The 20,985-nt window shown below is 40.3% G+C and overlaps 1 protein-coding gene across 4 annotated transcripts in view; it reads left to right on the top strand.

Annotated features, from left to right (window-relative positions):
* srcin1a (SRC kinase signaling inhibitor 1a) overlaps window positions 1-20,985 on the top strand; it is a 94,313-nt gene that overhangs the window by 63,714 nt on the left and 9,614 nt on the right. For all 4 annotated transcript variants that reach the window (XM_072368776.1, XM_072368777.1, XM_072368779.1 and 1 more), the window contains 14 exons: window positions 7,432-7,627; window positions 8,372-8,383; window positions 8,783-9,078; window positions 10,537-11,354; window positions 11,808-11,909; window positions 12,318-12,445; window positions 13,955-13,975; window positions 14,603-14,763; window positions 17,201-17,376; window positions 18,340-18,470; window positions 18,772-18,919; window positions 19,699-20,005; window positions 20,099-20,360; window positions 20,835-20,974. In XM_072368776.1, coding sequence (XP_072224877.1) covers window positions 7,432-7,627; window positions 8,372-8,383; window positions 8,783-9,078; window positions 10,537-11,354; window positions 11,808-11,909; window positions 12,318-12,445; window positions 13,955-13,975; window positions 14,603-14,763; window positions 17,201-17,376; window positions 18,340-18,470; window positions 18,772-18,919; window positions 19,699-20,005; window positions 20,099-20,360; window positions 20,835-20,974 — 2,898 coding nt within the window. The remainder of the gene's footprint in view (window positions 1-7,431; window positions 7,628-8,371; window positions 8,384-8,782; window positions 9,079-10,536; window positions 11,355-11,807; window positions 11,910-12,317; window positions 12,446-13,954; window positions 13,976-14,602; window positions 14,764-17,200; window positions 17,377-18,339; window positions 18,471-18,771; window positions 18,920-19,698; window positions 20,006-20,098; window positions 20,361-20,834; window positions 20,975-20,985) is intronic.

Below are 20,985 nucleotides of genomic sequence, written 5' to 3'. Positions count from 1 at the left end.
CCTTGACTCATGAGGAGGGGGCGAGCAGTTTAGCCTTCACTCTCGCAAGTACTTTCACCTGAAAAGAGTGATGTGTAAATTTAAAGTTCCATCTGTCACATAAATCAATTTTAAAACTCTGTAGGACTTTCAGGTGGGTTTCCAAAGCCTGTGGGTGTATGACACAGAAAGCTTTTAATAGCAATTCTGACTATTCATTTTTTTTTGGTAAAAAATTCAGATATAAAAGAAAATCGATACCTTGCCAAACATACGGGTAGTAAAGCTGTAAGTGGCAGTAATTTTCATGAACGAGGCCTAGAGATTTTTTGATAAAGTGCCTGGTTCATAAATGCTCACCGCAGCTTCTCAAAACCAGACAGACTGGCTGCTTTACTTTGCTTTGCAATCCACTAAAATTGTTTGATTAATCACTAAAAACTGCGAGAATTCATTTACTAGCAGTGCTGCAGCGGTAATTAATTGTACAGTGACAAAAAACAAAATCTTCCAGGTTGCAACAGATCTAAATGTATATTTGCTTTGCTTTAACCAAACTCTATGTGACATATTTTATGTTGACAGCTTATTCTGCACAGTTTTCTTCCTTTGCAGTAAAGTTCCATAAAGTCCCTCCCACTCCCTCATAACACCAGCTATAATCTAAGCTCAACTCTCCCTGGACTTCCCTATTTGCTGTAAACAAACAAAAGATTAAATCACTAGCAATACTATAATACACTACATTGTTTAATGTTGAGGGTTTTTTTAAACTTCAATGAGGACAGTTACAGGATGAACACTTCTTATCAAGTTTACAAAGGACACTGTCTTATCTGTTATATGAACAAGTCCAGACCAGAAATTTCAATCCTCATCATCTCCCCCGTTGAAGGGAATACCATTTTTTCCTCTCCTTTTACATGCTGTATCTACTAGCATCATTGCACTGATGTCTCCTGGACTTCTAAAGAAAAATTATTCAATGGCTGTTGAGTGATTTCGTGTCCAGAACATTGGCCCGGAAGTAAGGAAAATCGAGGAGAAACGATCGGGTGACTGAGGGGCAATTTGAGCCTAAAGGATGTGAGATACTAAATGATTTAAGGAGATGTTTTCTTTTAGTTTTCTAAATATAAGAGCAGTGATCGGTTTCCTGTGGTTCAAGGTGGGTCGATGGAGAAATTTTAGACTCATAACACTGGCATCCAGAAAGAAGCAGCACAAGCAAAGCACAGTAATGTAACTTTGTCAGCAGAGAATGAGACAAAAGCAGATATGTTGACATAAAGCAGCTCAGTAAGAATCAGAGGCAAGTTCTGGAGATGATGGGGAAGGACAAGTGAGTGATGGGATAAAAAGTGCGAGAGGAAGACATAACTGGAGGCAAAGAGGGGAACTAATGTTCAGAGGAGAAAGAGAACAAGCTGGATGACAAATGAAGGAGATGTGGACATGGTGTGAGCTTTGTAATTTTAACCATTAACAGGTAAATACCCTGAAGCCAAACAAATCAAGCCATGTTTGACATTTCTGTTTTGAGCCATGCTTAAGCTGAATTTCATAGCACTTAGGAGAAGAGTTGTTGCCCTCGGAGGGGAAAAACATTAGAAAGCAAAGCCTAGAAGCATCCATCATGTGATGAAGCAGTTTCTGGACCAAGACTTTCCAGCAGTATAGTTTAGCCAAGTTTGTCAATAAATATAATATCTTAAGTCTGCTTAACTCCTTACCACCAACTCAGCAAGGTTGATAAAAGCACCAGTTTATTTAGAATTAATATGCTTTGATTAAAAAGAAAGTGACAAAATTACTCTGCAAAAGTCTGCAATATGCTGACAAAACTTCACTAAACTTTTTAAATTTTACGTGTCAACGCTACAGTTTTAGCCACAGCTTGTCAAATTATACTTTTGAATTATTAAAGCGAACTCATTAAAGTCTATGACAGCAGGATTCCTGATCCTTCAGGCAATTAATTGAGCCTCTTCAAGCTGCAAGTCAGGCGACATCTGATCTGACAGAAAATTAGGTTTTTGGGGACCAATTCTGGTTAAAAATTAGCCCAATTTTCACAGAGAACATGAGACAGACAAATTAACATTCAATTGGCTCTGGAGCCATTAAACTCTTTCATTAAATTCTGTGTGTATCTTTTATCAAAACATTCTGTGATTAAAGTGCAAATACAATTATGAGTTGACATTTTGTTCAAGAAAAGCTAAAGAATTAGTTTGTAGAGGCATTAATATGCCGAGGTCCACAGTATTTTACCTTATAACCGGCCTGTGTGTATATATGGGTGAGTGCACTCATGTCCCTTTCTACACATGGTAGAAGGTTGCATTAAGTTTAATGCAACTTATTGCCTAATGTCTGTTGTCAGACCACCTTATCCCACTTTCTACTCTATTTGCTTCTGTTAATGTAAGATCATCCTGTTCCCTACTCGTTCATCTCCACTGCAATGCTGTCATAAGAGTTTAGAGGTCTTAACAGTAATTGACAGCTGCTGAAAAAGTCTGAATCATTGTAAAATGAATGTTCATCAAGGGGAGGAAGGGAGCAGAACCAGTTTCTCTCAAAGGCTGTCGACGTGATCACATGTATCATTGGCATGACCAGATGCATAGCTAGATGGTATATTGACATGTATAATTTAAAATGCAAAATAACTGCTATAGGATTTATCATAAATATGAGTCAATGTTTGGAGCATTTTGAAAGAATTCAAAGCAAACATCTGCAATAAGCTTAAAATTTTTTCACATTGGGAATTTATTGTTCAGCAGCACATTTCTTTATGAAATACACCTTTATCCTTTTTATTTTTCAGCAGAAGAATTTGATATTTGAATTTTACAGATATTGTTTCAGTCATCCAACATCTTTCTCTGAATTCTCCTTTCCTCCTCATAGAAAGCTGAAACTGGGTTATTATTGTTTATTACGAGTTAAACGGGGTTTTTGCATTTCCATAACAAATCAGTTCTTGTGTGTTACTTATGCAGAGTAGTGGGTATTGTTTGTACAGCTAAATACCTGGGCCTAGGTTTTCTTTCTCAAGTGTGACACTTGAAATTTATATATCCTGAGCTGAGGGATTCACTTAAGGGTGTTACAGAGAATCTCTTAAAAGGTGTCCATACTTCAGGAAAAACTGTTAAGGCAATCCTTGCACCTTAACAATGAATTCAGACTAAATGTAAAGCAGAAATCCACATATATTCATAGATATCATTAGTCACATTTATATCTACCACCAATAATTAGCTGCCTGGTACATGTTAGATAATATGGTTAAAAGATGTTTTTTTTAGGAGAGAATATAAATTTTAAAGAATTCCCACTGTATAACTAATGTTCATACCAAATTTGTCAAACAGAAAATGGCATGTAAAATGCAAAAGAGACACACACCACATTTAACAAGGTTACATTTGTTCAAATACCTGTAACCAAACCACTAAGCCAGCTAACCGATGAAGGTAGCTAACACACTGAAGCTAAGTCGATCTGTGAGAAATACAAGCTATACAACAACATCTCATGGCATTAACTGAGTGGAAGATCTCACAGCATAAAAACTATAGGGACGACAAAACGTGGAGTGGCTGAGAGAGCCTTCTTTGTATGCATTGATTTCTTTCATTTATCAACATAAACTTAGCCATACTGTGGTTGAAATACACTGCATGGTACAACATGGCTTTCTTCATGTTGGCTGCAAAGGTCTTTTGTGCAACAGTTTAGTTAATTAAGTAAGGATTCCCTTAAATTTAAGGTCATGGTAGGAGGAAAGCCTTAGACACTTTTCAGAGAAATTTTTAAGCAAAGGTTTAAGGTATTTTGTGCAATCAATTTCATGTCATTATCTCAGACTATAAATTAAATCTTAATTTAAGGTCCTTTGTGCAGCTGGCCCCTGGATTTACTATCATCCGCCCCTGTTGTTAGCTTTAAATGAGCTATTGTCAATATTAACTGTCTCACAAAATTTCAGTTTTAGAAAGAGTCAGGAAAACAGCTCACATGGCCTTTTACCTAAAGTTAACGCTAGGTGATCAGCTCACCACCTCGCTCATGATCGCAACGTATGCACTGTATGACCTATCACAATTAACTTTTGAAAGCAAAGACTAGTGAGAAGAAACAGTTTGTCCAGTCATGTCCAAAGTAAAGAAATATACAGACCAGAACCTTTAAAGCTCACTAAGTTTAGTATATTCTATGTACGAGTACAAGTTTTAAAATGACTATTAGCTGTTTGCTGTGGGTAATTTGACTATTTTCTGGTCAATCTTGTTGCTTGGAAACAGCTCAGAGCCCAGAAAATATACTGATTTCTAATGTTTTTTTATTCACTTACACCAGAGGTTGAGCTTCATTTTTAAACATGAGCATGCTGATATCGATCTATCTCTCTCTTGATGTAACCACTGCCAAGAAGAAGGAAATAAATTTAAAAAAGAATTTGCACAGTGTTACACTATTCCAATTCACATTCTACATTTTCTGAACTAATACTGGGGGATGAAACTGAAAAAAGATTATTGGAGTTTAATTATTGGAGTTGAATCCAAAAAAAATTCTTAACCCAGCCTCACTGGGTAAACATGTTCACACTGAATTTCTCCCTTTATGTCCCACTGCTTGACAGTGTGGTACACTACAGTATGGGCTGCTTCCATGATGGTGCTGGCTGCGTTGTTGCTCAGTGTGGTCATTGTCTAGATAAATGACCCTATTAGAAAACACGGTGGGGGTTATCTGTCAGCATCACGGTTTCCCTTTGCACTCAGACATTGTCTGCCACCACTATCTTAGGACTGTGTGTGTGTGTGTGTGGGTGTGTGGGTGTCTTAGACTGAATTATGTATGATGGTGTCAAAGCAACTGTTACTGTTAAATTCTGAAAACCTGCTGGGGGTTTGTACCTTACCCTGTAAAGCTACTGTAGATGTTAAACATACAATAGCAGTGCATTTAAAGAGCAAATTACTAATGTTTCTGGTAATTGAATGTTTGAAAGTTCCACATAAGGCAGTTTAGTTTCTGTTTCTTGTGCTGCTGCAGCAGTTTATTCCTCCAGCGAGGCAAGTAAAGTGGGAGACAAATTTGATCATTGTCTTATGTCAGCCTGTTTGTTAGTGGTGTTACAGCAACAGTGTGGACTATTGTTAGCAAAAGGTTTGCGATTTGTTGAAGCAAAATATTTTGCTCTTTGTCTCTCCCTGCAGTTGTGGGATGTAACATCTCTGTTATTGAAATAAATGTCTGTGTAAACCCTGCACATGCACACCCATATGCATTAATCTGCTGTCACGTTGAAGAGGCCACAAAGACAAAAATCTAAAAGCCAACAAAAATGTGAAGCAACCGTAAAACAAAATGGTGTGATGCAGCACTAAAGACCACAGTTCTGAGGTGATGTATCTCAGTACCTCACACACTTATGGCCAATTTTAGGCCCAGGAAAGTACATAACAATGGTCGGTGTACTTCAAAGACGAGTCAGAAGCACATACTGTTAAGGTTCACAGACTTTTCTAGTGCTGCTTTTATTGAGCCAAATATTAACAATTAGCTTTTCTTCAGTACAGCACTAATGAACAAATTTGTACTATACTTCAGTTTTTCCAAGCTTTCAGTGATAACTGGGTTTGAGATGATGATATTGCTCCTCAATTCACTTCATTTGTCTGACTGATTCAAATTAAGTGAATCAGTCAGACAAATTAAGAGAACTCTAATATACATAGATTATCCTGTTTAAATGTGTGGAATAACCAAAGTGCAACTGAAAGACCAGAATTTGTTGCAGCAACAGTGTTTCTGTAAATTGTCACTTCTACTGTTAATAATCAGATTATTACATGAACACGCAAGAAGGCACAGAACTGATTGAGAGTATGGAAGAGGTGCTTAAAAACCTGCAAGAAAAGGTCTTTTTTTCCAGCAACCTACTCAAACTTGATTTTCTCCCTCTGCTCTATATTTTTGCCACTGGATGATTTTACTGAACAGCACAAATCTTATGAAGAGTTTCAATCCTTGTGAGTTGTTTTAGCGCTTGTGAGTTTGTTTATTTGTTTTTTTTTAAATCAATCACTGCTTTTTCAGCCTAAAAGGATGAGCTGCCTTTGATTTTAGAGAAAATTAGTGATTGAAGGTACAACTGACAGAATTTAGTTCAGCACCAAGGAGAGAGCCTGGGATTTCTAAATGCACAGCACACTTTACGGTACTGACATCTTGTAGCAATGATTGCAACCATATATTGAGGACAAACCTCAGCTCAATGAAGGATCAATGACTCGGGCGAAGTAAACGAAACAAAAATTTCCCTCCTGCACTCTTTCTGCTACAAAGAAATTAAGAGGGGGCAGTCACAGGGTAACAAGCAGGATTGCTTGAAATGGCATTACCAAAACAATCTGCGGAATGTTGGCAAAAACAAGCATATAAATCACAATTAAACAAACAATTAAAGTTTTGACAAGAATGTATTTTGAAACCAAAGTCTAGTCATAACTAGTTGTGCATCAGGGTTTCCTGTATTCTGTGTGGTGTTGTGTGTTTATGAATGAATTTAAACAGTTCCCAGCCAGGAGACAAAAAGCACAGAGATGGCCCCCTGTGCTGCTCAAGCCAATCTCTCATTAGTTAGATATCATATTAATGAAAACCACAGTAGATTCATGCTGCAGCTTGACTAAAGCAGAGAGAGAAAGAGGTGACAACTGTTGTGTTCATGCTTCATAGAGAAGGAGACAGGCACAGCTACTATACTGAGGCTAAGGATGTGTATGCTTCTTCCATAGAAACAATCAGCAGACAGCATTCTGGGAGCTCATTACAGCAGCCTCTGAGCGAGAGGAAACGCTACAGTGGTGGGGAATTAGGGAGTTCAGTTCAGTGGTCTCAGCCCCAGCTGCACTAACAGTGAAAGACAGCCGGGCACAGGCCAGCAGGATAAACCCAAAATGACAGCCTGGGATTTGCATGAGATTCTCTTCCCATCCCACAAGCACTCATTTAAAAGTTCGTAGGTGCACAGGAATAAGAGTTTGGATGAAGCCGCGTGGGTGGTGTGCAAAGATGAGCAAACAGAACATAACTTTATTAAGCTGAACCGGTTTTCAGCCTGATACTGCTCCTTTCCCAGATTAGGTGATTTATGGATGCTGATGCCCTCAGACTGAGTTCCACCTACTCCACTTTTGTTGCTTCATTAAACCAATGTCACATACTGTGATGCTAGTAATTCTTAGTGAATGTCTGGTAGCTAAAACCACTGTCAAGGTCTCGATAATCTTGTTAGGGGGCTCTTTGTGTGGTGTCTCATTGTATGTTCGCTGTCTCTTCCAGTTGGTTACTCCACAAGCCTCCATTCTCTCTGCCTCATATTTACCTCTCAGTAAATTGTCTGTGTGTTCTCCTGTCCTGCAGAGCCGCAGTCCAAGACATTCCCAGTCTACCCAGTCTGGGCTTGCTGACCAGGCTGCCAAGCTTTCCTTTGCCTCCGCTGAATCCCTGGAGACCATGTCAGAAGCAGACATTCCCATTGGGTTCAATCGGATGAACCGATTTCGCCAGAGCCTCCCGCTGTCCCGCTCTGCCAGTCAGAATAAGCTACGATCTCCAGGTAAAGATTTGAGGCGCTTCTGGCAGGCTCTGTTGCAACATGCAGGTTGGACTCAAGACAGATTTGCAGCTTTCTCTCTGCTGCATGTAGCTGGTGATGTGAACTTCTGTGCTTCCAAGAGTGGGATGACATTTACTGTGAAAGTGCTACTTAAGTCTAATTACCCTGCTAATAGAAATTGAGCATAGTTAATACACGACTTCCATGAATGTAACAAATTCAACATATTTCAGTGCAGATGCAGAAAAATTTCAATATTTTCATACTGTACTTAATAAATCCTGATTAAAATTTTTGCAGTAATACTATGAGCAAGAGTAGAGTTTACTAAAATAAGGAAAGCATATGACAACACAACTTTTTTGCTTAAATAGTTATTTTGGTGAGTATCAATTTCACTGTAATTGGGTTAATACACGTCTTAGAATGGTATTGCATGCAAGGGCAATAGTAAACAGTGGAGTTGATGACAGGTTTGCAACAAAAGGGCCTTTGGTGTGTGGAGAAGATTAGTTTAAAGATGGTGCAGACTCATAAACACCAAGGTGTGGGCATACAAAATTCGATGTTTCAGCAGAATTTCAATAGCATACCTGCCTGTCTCCCCTGTTTCTACACTAACCACTGTCTTTTTTCTTCTCTCCCCAACATGTCTGCAGTACCTCTCATATTTTTCCCAACGTTTAATTCTTGGTCTATGTTTGCCTTGTTTGTTCTTTTTTGTTTGTCCCATGGTGTATGAAGATGAATTTACAGGTTAGTCAGGCTTCAGACACACCTTAATCTATGAATTCTATGGTGAATCCAGTTTTCTATGAAGAGTTTTCCAAGAGTTTTATTTCAGTGTGTGGTAAAAATGCAATCTGTGCATGCAACTATGCAACTTAAATGTGGAGTCATAGGCAGCCTCCAAAATCCTGTTCTCATTTCAGTGAAAAAAAAGTCTGTTACCGTGTTTCTTCATGCAAACATCTGCACACGAAAGCCGTTGTTTAGATCTCATATGCACTCACAGAGCATTTGAATCAAAAACTTATACTGAATACTGCAAAATGTGCCCCAGGTTTGACAGAATTGCTTTGATAGATATATTTTCATCCAGTAAATCCAAAATCTTCTGACTCAACCTTCTCTGCTATATTGCTCTCTTTTTAGGTGTGCTGTTCCTGCAATACGGAGATGAGACACGTCGGGTGCACATCACCCACGAGCTGAGCAGCCTGGACACGCTGCATGCCCTCATCGTGCACATGTTCCCTCAGAAGCTGACAGCGGGAATGCTGAAGTCACCCAACACAGCCATTTTGATCAAGGATGAGGCCCGTAACGTGTTCTATGAACTGGAGGACGTCCGGGACATTCAGGACCGCAGCATCATCAAGATTTATCGCAAAGAGCCCATTTATGCTTCTTACCCTGCTGCTGCACACCTGGCTAATGGAGACCTGAGGGTGAGCAGAGGGCACCTGGGGGTGAAAGGGGCAAACTGAGGGTTACTCTTATCCAATCTCCTGTTTGACAGCTGACCCATCAGTGAGAACTGTGGTAATGTGCAGTAGGGAGTTTTTTGGTGGAGGGTGCAATAGTAACTTTGACAGGCTATTACAGTGTATTGGGGTTAGTAATTTAACAGGTATTCCCTCTGGAAATGTATTTTTTATCTTCAAGTAGGCCATCTGTTGCTGCGTGGACACCAGAGAACAATGTTCCTCTATAAAATGAGCACATTTCAACATCTGAAACTATTTCTGCTTCAGTAAAAATCCAGGGAGCCTGAGGGAGATATTTTTTTAATCATTTGATACAAAACCCTGCCTACCATCTGCATCATTCACTCATTACTGGAAATTCAGCTGTTATTAACTATGCAAGGCAGGCAGTGAAAAACAACTGTGTGCACAATCTGTATGCATGTACTTTGTTGTGCTGTTTTGCATTTGTGTTTGTACAAAAAACAGAAACAGACAAAGGAAGAGCTATATCTACATTTTAGTACACCCTCAGGCTCCATTTTATACCAGAAAAAAAGACACAATGAAGTGTTAGATGACCTACCTGTTTTTGAAGAACTGTTGGTGACCAAACTCAATTGAAATATTAGTGTCTAACCGTTAAAGTGTCTAACCGTTTAATTGCTTGTGTGAACGTTGTGTTTGTGCTCTCATGAGGAGCAACTGGAGTTCTTAGCTTTGTTTTTATCTGTTTAGATACTTATCTAATTATGTCTGTTTGTTTTAAATTAACGTTCTTTTGTGTATCATATTGTAAGCTAGGATACTGAGAAAAAAGAAAATATTACTGATAGAGACAAGATAAGAATTTTATGCAGTCATGTGTCATGGAAAAGCAGAGTATTTGGCAATTGAAAGCTTCATAAATGAGAAAAATCACAACAGGAATCAATCCACAGCAGGTAAGCAGAGGTGGAGGTGGGTAGAAAAAAGCACCAGTGTGGGATTAACGCTGATCATCTACAAAGAGAGGCCAATTGAGAATAGAAAAAGAAAATCTCAGTAATGCTGAAGACCTTTTGTACTATTTCCTCTTGATGGGTGTTGAGGTCTAACTTTATCTTGGGCATCCTGTCACCACTTTGTTTTTGATAAAAATGCTGCACGTAGATGTGGTGCTCTGTTGAAATAATCACACATTCCCTCAACATCTCCCCTTTACCCTTTCTGTCACTGACCTAATAGAAAAAGAAAAACATAAAAACAGATGTTTTTCTTTCTTTTTGGCAAAATTTTACAATTAGATCTATAATTAGTCTTTTGAGAAATTCATCAGCTTATGTTGACACCTGAAAGCTGGAACCACCTGCTCAGTGTCTGTAAGATCACACATGGGAAATGTGGGACGCTCAACTGCAGGTCTCCATGGTAACTGTCATACCTGCTTTCTCATTTCAGAGGGAAATGGTGTATTCCTCCCGCGAATCCTCCCCAACTCGTCGCCTCAACACCCTTCCTTCCTCAACATCCTCGGCCTCCTCTGGCTCTCCATCCCGCTCGCGCCTCTCCTACAGCGGAGGCCGTCCTCCATCCTTGGCTGGGTCCCATCCCCAGCATGAGCAGCCCAGGCATCCCCACCATCCCTCAGCTGGCCATGTTACCAATGTGGGCCTGTCTCCCTCACCCAGTGCCATCCTGGAGCGCCGTGATGTCAAGCCTGATGAAGAAGTTTCTGGAAAAAACAAGGCACTGATGAAGAGTGAAGGGCTGTATGCAGATCCTTACAGCTTGATGCATGAGGGTCGCCTCAGCATTGCCTCCACCCAGTCATTAGCAGCCATCGGAGACCCCTTCAGCTTCCCTGTTACCACTGGCCTTTACCGCCGCGGCTCTGTACGCTCCCTCAGCACCTACTCAGCTGCTGCTCTTCAGGGAGACTTAGAGGACTCCTTCTACAAGCCTGGAGGTTCGCTGTATTCTGACACTTACTCCTCTGCCACCCTGGGTATGGGTTTTCGCATGCCACCCTCATCGCCACAAAAAATCCCTGACATGCAGCTGAGGGAAAGGGACTCATATTCCAGCTCACCCAGAGCCTCACCTGTCAGGCAGACTTTCCGCAAGGACTCTGCCTCCTCTTCTGTGTTTGTAGAGAGCCCAAAGTCAAGGCCGAGCTCTGGTTCAGATCCACTGTGTCTCACAGCTGGACCTGGGGAAGGCAACAGGGCCATGTCCGGTTTTGGTTCATTGTCTGGACAGGACGGGGACACTAGCAGGTCAGTATTAGACTGTGTGATGGTATTATTTTGCTCACAGAATGCCCTTAGATCTACAATATTTTCTAAATCAGCTTTTCATGTATGCAATGAGTGCTCATAAGCACATGTTCAACAAGTATCCTCAAACAACAAACATTTTTTGATCGATGTCTGCATTGTTGCTTTGTTTGGACATTTGAACAGAACAGAGTTGTGTGTCAGGACAAACTAATGTCATGCGTTTCCATTGTAATGGAAGCAGTACATATATATATATATATATATATATATATATATATATATATATATATATATATATAAATATATGTGTGTGTGTGTGTGTGTGTGTATTGCACAACTCACTAACCCTTGCTTTGATCCTGCTCCTTGATCCTTTCTATTTGTAAATCAGTTTTAATTTGTACTGAATTAAATGTTTGTCATGTAGTCATGTAGTACATCCTTTTTTAGGGATCATCGCCTGGAGCGTATGGAGGCAATGGAGAAGCAGATAGCCAGCTTGACTGGCCTTGTTCAGAGTGTGCTGACCAGAGCGCCAGACAGTGACAGCACGTAAGACCCTCCATCATACCCTATTAACCCTCTAAAAGTAACATAGAGCTTCAGCTTCGACACATAACCAGTGTTATTGACGGGAGCAGCAGCAGGCTATTATCAGAGCCATTATCAGCTCCATAGTAGTGAAGTGGTGCACTACTTTGTGCGAGCACAGCACAAGTAGAGAGTACTAAACATCAGCTGCAGACCACTGTACTATTGATCTAGTCAGTGATTTGTAAGATAGCTTTTCAGTAGAGTTTGAAGTCCTTACAGTCATTATGTCAAGCCATGTTCCCTTACTTAAAAGGGATTAATTTACTAGAGGATATCTTGGTAATATAATCACTCTTATAGTGTCCGGTAGTGGTGCTGTTAGCGTTAGCACTGTAATTGCCTTGCTCTGTGGCCGTTGATCCTCAGATGCGGCCTGCTGCGTCTCTGCATGATGGCGGGCTGCCCTCCGGACCAAGGAACGGAGTTTTCACGGCCATTACCTTTCTCTTCCAGCGAGAAGACAGAAACCAACAGTGACGGCTCTGCCACTGGAAGTGAGTATAGCAGAGTAATTGAGACCTGTGTACTGAACTGTCACTAACACTGCTGTCCCTGTTCTGATCCCTGTGCTGTTTAGAAACACTTTCCCTGTTTTATAGTTTTACTAACTTCCCTATAGAATATAAACAGCCTTGCAATGATGGTGATCTCCTGGTAAATTTCTCTTTCACAGTGGGAGAGTGTACAACATGTGAGTCCAGGAGGATGCTATCTTTCTCATATGGTTGATTCAGTATTGTTCCAGTGTTGTTGAGCTTGTTATTGGTGCTTTTACACCTGCAGTTTGGTTCACTATGTCCACAGCAAGTAAAAGAAAATACAAATACAATCTTGCTTTGTAGTCCAGTCCAAGAGTTAGAAACATGTATTCTAGTAATGGCATGATTACCAGTCAGTTTTTTGTCCAAAGACGAACTGAATTATTGAAGCTGCAGTAGACATGAAATGGTACCCTCTTTTTAATGAGCCAAATTAAGAGCATAATACACAGAATAAGATATAAAACTGTCTGCATTGGCTGCACACCTACATGAGTTATACAATGTATCCACTTATTCATTTATTCTTTTTAAATACATTAATACATATTTTTCTAAAATGGAACTTACTAAACAGGAAAATGCACCAGTTTGGTTTAAGTGAACCCAACAGATTAAATGTGAAAGCATCCCTAAACACTCCCTGAGGTAGAAATTAGATCTCTGACCGACAGCCAAACCCAAAGATTTTCAGGAACTGGATTTCTACCTCCTTTACCTTTTTTTCTCTCCCTCTGTTTATCCTTGACTATCATGACTTTTTTTCGCAAAAGAATTCAAGCTGATCAAATCCAAAAGCTTATGAATTGGTATACCAATACCTGGGGAAGCACTCTTTAGTGTTATATCAATCAGCTGATAAGACGTTTTTAGTATCACTAAGAACAAACACAGGCAACACCTTCTACCTTCTAACATCTCTGAAAGAGTTGAATGATGTTAAATAAGCAAGCAAACATAAAGAATTGCAAACATAACCTTCTAGATGAAGTAACAAAGGTGACAGCTTTGAAGTTGTTAGAAGGTTTATTTCTTCTTTTTTCACTGCTCCTCAGCTGGATGTGTGGAAATAGGATTTTATCAGACAGTTATTCAACTCCAAAACACAAATGTTATTCAGCATATATTTTTTGAAACACTGACAGGAATTTTTTAACATGTGTAACCTGAATGAGACTTGTTTCTTTCTTTTTTTCTGTCTAAAATCCTGTAGCACAGGTTTGGTATGAACAAACCTTTTCTCTAGCCAAACCGTTACAGGGTCAGAGCACATATTCTGCTGCTTTAGGATCTCCCTCACGAATTGGTATAATGCCAAAAGACTAATCCGTCACCACAATCAGCAAATGTTCTCCAGAACTGTCCCTCTTTAAAAATTAAATCTGAAGACTATCCTCTCCCTCTTTGTCTCTCTATCACACGCACTAATTTCTCGGTAACTGGTTCACTCTTTCTATATTCCAGCTGGACGGCTGAAGCAGAAAGGTAGTTGTCATCTCCTACTCTATCTCCCTTTTTATTTCTCCTGTCAGGCATTTCCCATGGCTCTCTGCCCCCTGTATGGGTGTGTGGTGTTGCTGGGTAGCTGGCGGTGTCTGTTCTCATGTTTTCCTCCTGGCTGGTTTCCCAGACAGCGGACTCCGCTTCTATTGTCTCTGTCGCTACTTCTTAAATTTCTACTTGGTTAGTCCTTTGGGAATTTCAGAAGTTTGTTTTGTCACACACTGGACACTCCTCTAAGAGTGTGTATGTGTGATCAAATAAATGGTTGGTTAATGGTTCAGATAAGAACCTTTGTTATCCCTGTGTGTCACCACTAAATAGAGCAATCAAACTTCTCTACGGGTTACTAATAGCATGAGCTGACATTTCTAAATGTAGGTAACTAGAGTTTTGTGAATATGGTGCTTTTTATTTTGCATTTCCACACTGGATACAACTTGTGTGTGCTTGTGACCAGATTTTTTATATATGTATGTTTCTTTCAGCCTTTATGCTGAATATGTGTGCATTATATTTTGTATTGTGTGACAAAACTCACCGGAGCACAGTCAAGCAAACTAATATATTTGTTTCCCAATGACCTTCAACACCCTGCTCTGTGATTGGCAGCTAATACACCATCAGCACCTCTGGCTCTGATGCCACCGCCACCCTCCAACACAACCCCGGTGAACAGCGTTGGTCGCTTGCAGATGAAGCTCCATCTACACGGTCTGCAGCAAAATGCCACCGACCTGCGCAAACAGCTCACTCAACTACGCAAGATACAGGTAGTCATAGTGAAAAGCCATTCATCTGTTTCTTAAACAGACCATTCTATCTAGTTACAAAATAAGAGGTTCTTACTGACCATTGGCCTTGTCAATGGTTTTGATTTTGAAATATTCCTGATATTTTCTTTCACAGTCTGTCTTGTTTTCATTGCTGTTCAAAATTCAAACATTTGTTAATTTATTGTAACTCCAAGTGGCCCTTTGTGAACACAGCTTTGAGCACTTTGAACACAGTGGAGGACGTGTTCAAACTATTGCTGCACACAGCTGTTTATCTCTGTTATCTTCATCTACACACACATATTCTTAAAAATGACATATCATTACATGAGCACTTCTAAACCTTGCACATCCTGTCATCTTTTGTGACTGAAGAGTAAAGAAAAACTGTTTAATCTAATTTATTTCACACATTTCATACAGTCCAAATGGGGGATCTAATTTACAAGCCAATTTTAGTGCAGAGCCAAAAAGAAATTCAAAGTTGTTGGAAATGACTCTAAATTTGAAGAAGGGTGGTGGATCGAGCAGCAGGGACAAAGGGGTCCAAATTTGATTGGTTATTTATTTATCATGCGAAGCTCAAAGCATTGTAAAAAATCATCAGTAACACCTGTTTCCTAAGACTGTGCTCTGATGACTGTGCGTAATTCAAGGTCTTGTGAACAGCTCATCTTAACTTTCCACCGTAAAAAAAACTTGACAGTGTACTCAGTGGATTAGAGAGAAACCGCAACACTGTTTCTGGGTTGAAATGAACTCAAGCGTCTACACTGAAGTGACACTATCTTGATGAGTCTGAATGAAAAATTGTGAGTGATTCTTTTCAGTGTCCCTTGTTCTTGTTTACACACCTGAAAATACAGATTTTTGTGCATTTCAAGCAAATAATAACACCACATTGTACATCCTACATGTGGTTTGCTCTTGCAGAAGTCCACAGGCTGCCATGAAGATGTAAGAAACACCTAAAATATCTGTTTTCTACATAGAGCTGTTATCGAACACTGTACCATATTTCACACATATACAGGATGCGGGAGCAGAGGCTTTGATGTTAACTTCAGTGCTGCACCTATAGTAAATAACACCTGCAGAGAGCTGTGCTGCATCACATATAGAGAGCCTAGTATCTTTTGAGGACTGATAATGAAATGCAAAGATAAAAGCTAAGCTCACACCTTGTGCTTCTCTACAGAGATACAAATTGTCAGTGGATGCAAAATTAGAACTGAGGCAGAGTTAATAAAGCTGCATACGAGGTCCTTGTGTATTTAATCTATCTCTGATTCAAGTGGTGCCGTGGTTACCGTAGGAAGAAACAAGAGGAGATGATGAGATAAATGCTTTCAGTTGCAGTGGAGTGGAGTTTCTTGCAGAGGAAATGAAGAGTAATGGCAGATAGAGATGATGAGCTTGCAGCGCTGTCCTTTGTTCCATAACAACTGTCACAAGGGTATCTCAAACTGGGTAGGCAGTGAGATGGAGAGGCAAAAAGCCTTAGCTGTGGTGTATCCGAAGAAGATAGTTTGCTGTTTACATGTCTGTGTGCCCGAGTGTGACCTCTGCTCCTGGGCTACTATTTATGCCCATGGCGATGGCCCTCTGCTTCAATTTTACATTTGAGTAATGAATTATACATCGAAGGAAGGTGAAGGAGGGACAGTCAGCTGGGTGAGAGGAAGCAGAGTTCTGCAGTATGAAATATAAATAGTTTTTTAGGACATATTTGATATTTTTACCCAAGTTATTGCCACACTCCTGCATCTGCCTCACTGCAGCTGGCAGTACTCTATAACTGGGAATACTGGCTAACCATAGATATCAGTGATATTGTTTTCTTGCTAGAACATAAGGCTAATGAATTATTTATTTTTCATGCTTACCAGGTGTTTTCATCCTAGGGAGTTGTATTACATGCGGCAGGCCTGTTGAATATTCCATTCATAACACTGACATGGAGCTTAGCTCCCACTCAAGTGCCCCTGTCAGGAACAACCTTCATTTTCCTCAAGGCATCCCAGCTTCCAGTTTGTGTGTGTATTATCATGTTCATAAAATAATTCTCCTGATTCTCTGTAGAGTGAATTTGTGGTGGTATCCAGCTATGCTTTCAAGTTAATGCTACAGTATGATGACAAAAAAATTGGGCAAAGTTTTATTTCCACATAAAAAGGCAGGTAGGGTAATGCAATAAAAAAAGAGGCCATAGCCTGCCCTCGAAAGGACAGAGCAACACAAAGGGTGCCATTCCTGCAAATCCTTTTAGTCTGCTTTTCTGAAGCCTAAGGACGGCTCTGCTTCTCTTGTCAAATTCATGATTTCTGTAGTTGCAGTTGCAAAAGCTAACATTGATATAGTTTATTTAAAATAAGAGCTGTATACACTGCATGTGTTCTTGTAATGTTGCCTCTGAAAACGTGTCTCTGTTTAGTTAGAGAACCAGGATTCAGTGCGAGGTCTACTGAAACGAACAGAGGCTGAGCTGAATGTACGCGTGGCAGATGCCCTGAGGAAGCAGGAAGATCCCCTGCAGAGACAGCGCCTCCTTGTGGAGGAAGAAAGACTCAAGTACCTCAATGAGGAGGAGCTCATCATCCAGCAGCTCCAGTCAGTAATAGTATAGGGCTTATTTATATGGCAATAACATGTGACTTAATCCACAAACTATCAACTAATCTTTTGTATACAAGCGATAATCCATGTGTAAAGGGTATTTTTTTTCCTCATGATATATTTTGCATACTGGATTGCTTAGTTTGAACATACATTTTTTAGTTGTGTTAGACATAAGAAAGCTAATTTTTCTTTAACAATTAGATGACTTATTTGGTGATGCAGTGATGATACGAAGAAATTGCAACAGTAATTAAACCCGGCATTGAACAAGATGCTTATTAAGATCTGAGAAATGTGGCTGTCCAGTAGATAATTAAAGTGACTGCAAAAATGAGAACAGAGAGCCACCTTGAGATTTAATAATCAAATAACTTTCTGCAGCCTCATTTGTGGAAATGTTCAGCATGGTAATGTTTCTTGGATGTCTCTGTTTGGGGCAATGGAAGTCATGAGGCTAACTCTGAGCAGCACTTGGTTTTCAGAATAATTGGTTGATCTCTGAGATGATCTTTGCTTATCTATGTTTGTTACTATGCCTATGCAACTGGTAGCCAATTATCATTTGTTTTCATCATATGTGCAGATTTTTTTTTATCATGTAACTCGAAGCAGGCAATTCGATATAAATATGTCCAGTTAAGCCATGGACCCGACACGAGAACTTTCCAAATTCATATTTGTGTAGTCACTGTGTTCATGAAAGTATTAGATGCAAATTAAAACAAGTTTCTGTCCTCAATGTCTGAGAGATAAGTTTTTTAAATACCACTGCATACTCCTCCACTTCAGCTGTCCAGAGCTTTCAATCTAACTGCCAGTAGACTGAGAGAGACCGATTATTGGCAGAAGATTTACTGAAACTTGAATAATATAGTTCTCTGATAAATGTTCAGCAAAATTTTGAGTGTGGCAGAGGAATCCCTGGTGCTCAGCCGTCTGTCTGTTCCATCTCAGCGACCTGGAGAAGTCAGTGGAGGAGATCCAGAAGGAGTCATCTGTGAACCACAAGCTGGTGACAGTGCAAGAGCTGGAGGAGAAGGCTAGTGTTCTGAGAAAGCTGGGAGAAACACTCACAGAACTGAAAAGTGAGTCATGCTGGCATATCTCACATCCTATGCACGACACCAAACAGAAAACAGTCATTTACTCTGGTAGACAGTTTATTATGCACTAATTACTCATCAAGGCACTGATGATCTTTTATCTTTTACTCACTCACAGCCACTGTGCAGCGCTTAATCAGTCTCAGATTGCTCATTGTTGAAAAAAAACCTGCTTACCATTACCAGTGGTTAAAAAACCACAGAGAGCTTTCAGTCTCCTCGCCAAATGTATGCTTTCTTTTTCTTCTTGTATAAGTGTGTTTTACTCCACTTTCTCCTGCAGATCAGTTCCCAGGTCTACAGAGTAAGATGCGGGTGGTGCTGCGGGTGGAAGTGGAAGCTGTCAAATTCCTTAAAGAGGAGCCTCACAGACTTGATGCCCTGTTAAAACGCTGCAAGACTATAACTGACACGCTTGCCACAATGCGCAAGTATGAACCTGTTCTGATGGAGAGCAGCAGGACATCTGTGGCTGCTTTACTGTTTCAAAAGAGCTACAGTGTTGAATTCTGATAAGCTGTCTTTACGCTCAGGTTGAAAAGTTTCAAATAATTCTATAGATACTCATAAAGAAGTATTTGTTCATGGAAGTCTTTCACTTTTGATAGTTACATTGAAATATGTTCTGCATGAGCTGACATAAGAGAATATAAGTTTGTTATCAGTGAGAGGTTTTTCCATAATGACCCTGCTGAGGATATTATAGTTTCCTCTGTCTTTGTTTTGTGTAAGCAGAACATTATGGATTTTTATAAATTGTGGCAAATAGACACAAAAAACCTTATTAGATATTGTTTCTTAGAGTCCACTGCTGCACTTTTTTTTTTAGCCAAAGCTCTTGAGCCACTGAGAGAGATAAAGTTAGAATCTAAACTCACAAAGTATGAGGGGAAACAGGCAATTCTTAACTATCTATTTAAGCTGCTAATAACATCAAAGCCCTTTTTAATCACATGAATAAAAGCCTTTTGACTTTATGAAGAGGGGGGAACTGGGTAAAAATTGCCTTTCAGTACTCTATCTCTGAATCAGGCTGGTGTCCAAAAAGCTCCTTACTTTTTGGTTTAATTAGTCTTACTGGTAAAAAACTCTGTGACGTTTTTGGCATTCACCACTAGTTGTTTCCATCAGTAATTCATGATTTACTTGTTTAACAATGTTTAACATTTCAAAGAGTGCATTAATTAATTTGCCTTTTATATCTTAACAGACAAGCAAATGAAGGAGTTTGGAAGAAGCAAGATGACTTCTCTACTCCTTCATCAAAACACAACGATGACTTGCGAAAGTTTTCTGACTTTGACATCCCTACCAGCCCACCATTAACCATAAATGACCTTGGGGGAGGTAACAGCCTCTCGAACTGGAGTCCCCACTCCAGCCTCAGTCGTGGTCTTGGGAATCCGTCTGGTGCGCATAAGGACAATCATCCTCCTGTTCCCCACAAAGGCAAAGCCCTGGAGGAGCTGGAGCGCCGTGCTGCTGCTGACAAAGCTCTGTCTGTGGAGGTCCGACTGGTAGGACTAATTTCTACTTCTTTTTTATTTCTTTTTAAACATTTTACGCATCCATCACATCTCAGCACATGGTTCTCTCTCTTCACTTTGCAGGCAGCAGAGCGGGACTGGGAGGAGAAGCGGGCCAGTCTTACGCAGTACAGTGCCCAGGACATCAACCGACTGCTGGAGGAGACCCAGGCTGAGCTAATGAAAGCAATCCCAGATCTGGACTTCGCTGCCAAGCAGATCAAACCCTCCTCCAACACACCTTCAACTCAGACCCCTCAGAGTGGGGTAGCAATCCCAGAGCACCGCACCAACAAGCCTCAGCACAAGCTTTCCGCAAAAGAAGGAGGGTCTCGACGTGGCTCAGGTTAGATGAGGAGTCCAGTGCTTTAGTCAGTATGATTATGCATCACTTTCAAGTAAAACTGATTTTAAGAGCACACTGAAGCTGTTTTTAAATTTTTTTTTAGGAAAATCTTTTTGCGCTTTTAAATTGATCTAAAGGGTTTTGTCTCTAGCTGCACAGTTATGTGTTGGTTAGTACTGTTGTCTCACAGCAAGAGGGGTCCTGGTTCAAACCCCAGCTAGGGCCTTTCTGTGTGGAGTTTGCTTGTTCTCCCCGTGCATGCATGTGTTCCCTCTGGGTACTCCAGCCTCCTCCCATCATCCAAAAATATGATCCTGTGATCCTGTGATGGAGTGGCAACCTGTCCAGGGTGTACCCTGCCAATGGCAACTGGTATAGGCTCCAGTCTATGCGACCCTGAATTGGAATAAGTGGGTGTAAAAAATGGATAGATGGATGTTTTTGTCTTTAAATATATGTTACTTTATTTTCTAGATGAGCTGACAGTGCCTCGATATCGCACAGAGAAACCCTCCAAATCTCCTCCGCCTCCACCACCTAGACGCAGTTTCCCCTCTTCCCCAGGGCTGACCACTCGTAGTGGGGAGACACTAATTCCTGGAAAAAGCATAAAGGTAGCACTGTA

This window comes from Leuresthes tenuis, unplaced genomic scaffold, assembly GCF_036924035.1.
Source record: "Leuresthes tenuis unplaced genomic scaffold, fLeuTen1.0.hap1 SCAF_17, whole genome shotgun sequence".
Classification (NCBI taxonomy): Eukaryota; Metazoa; Chordata; class Actinopteri; order Atheriniformes; family Atherinopsidae; genus Leuresthes; species Leuresthes tenuis.
The sequence above is the reverse complement of the archived record's forward strand: the minus strand, read 5'-3'. Positions and strand labels throughout refer to the sequence as shown.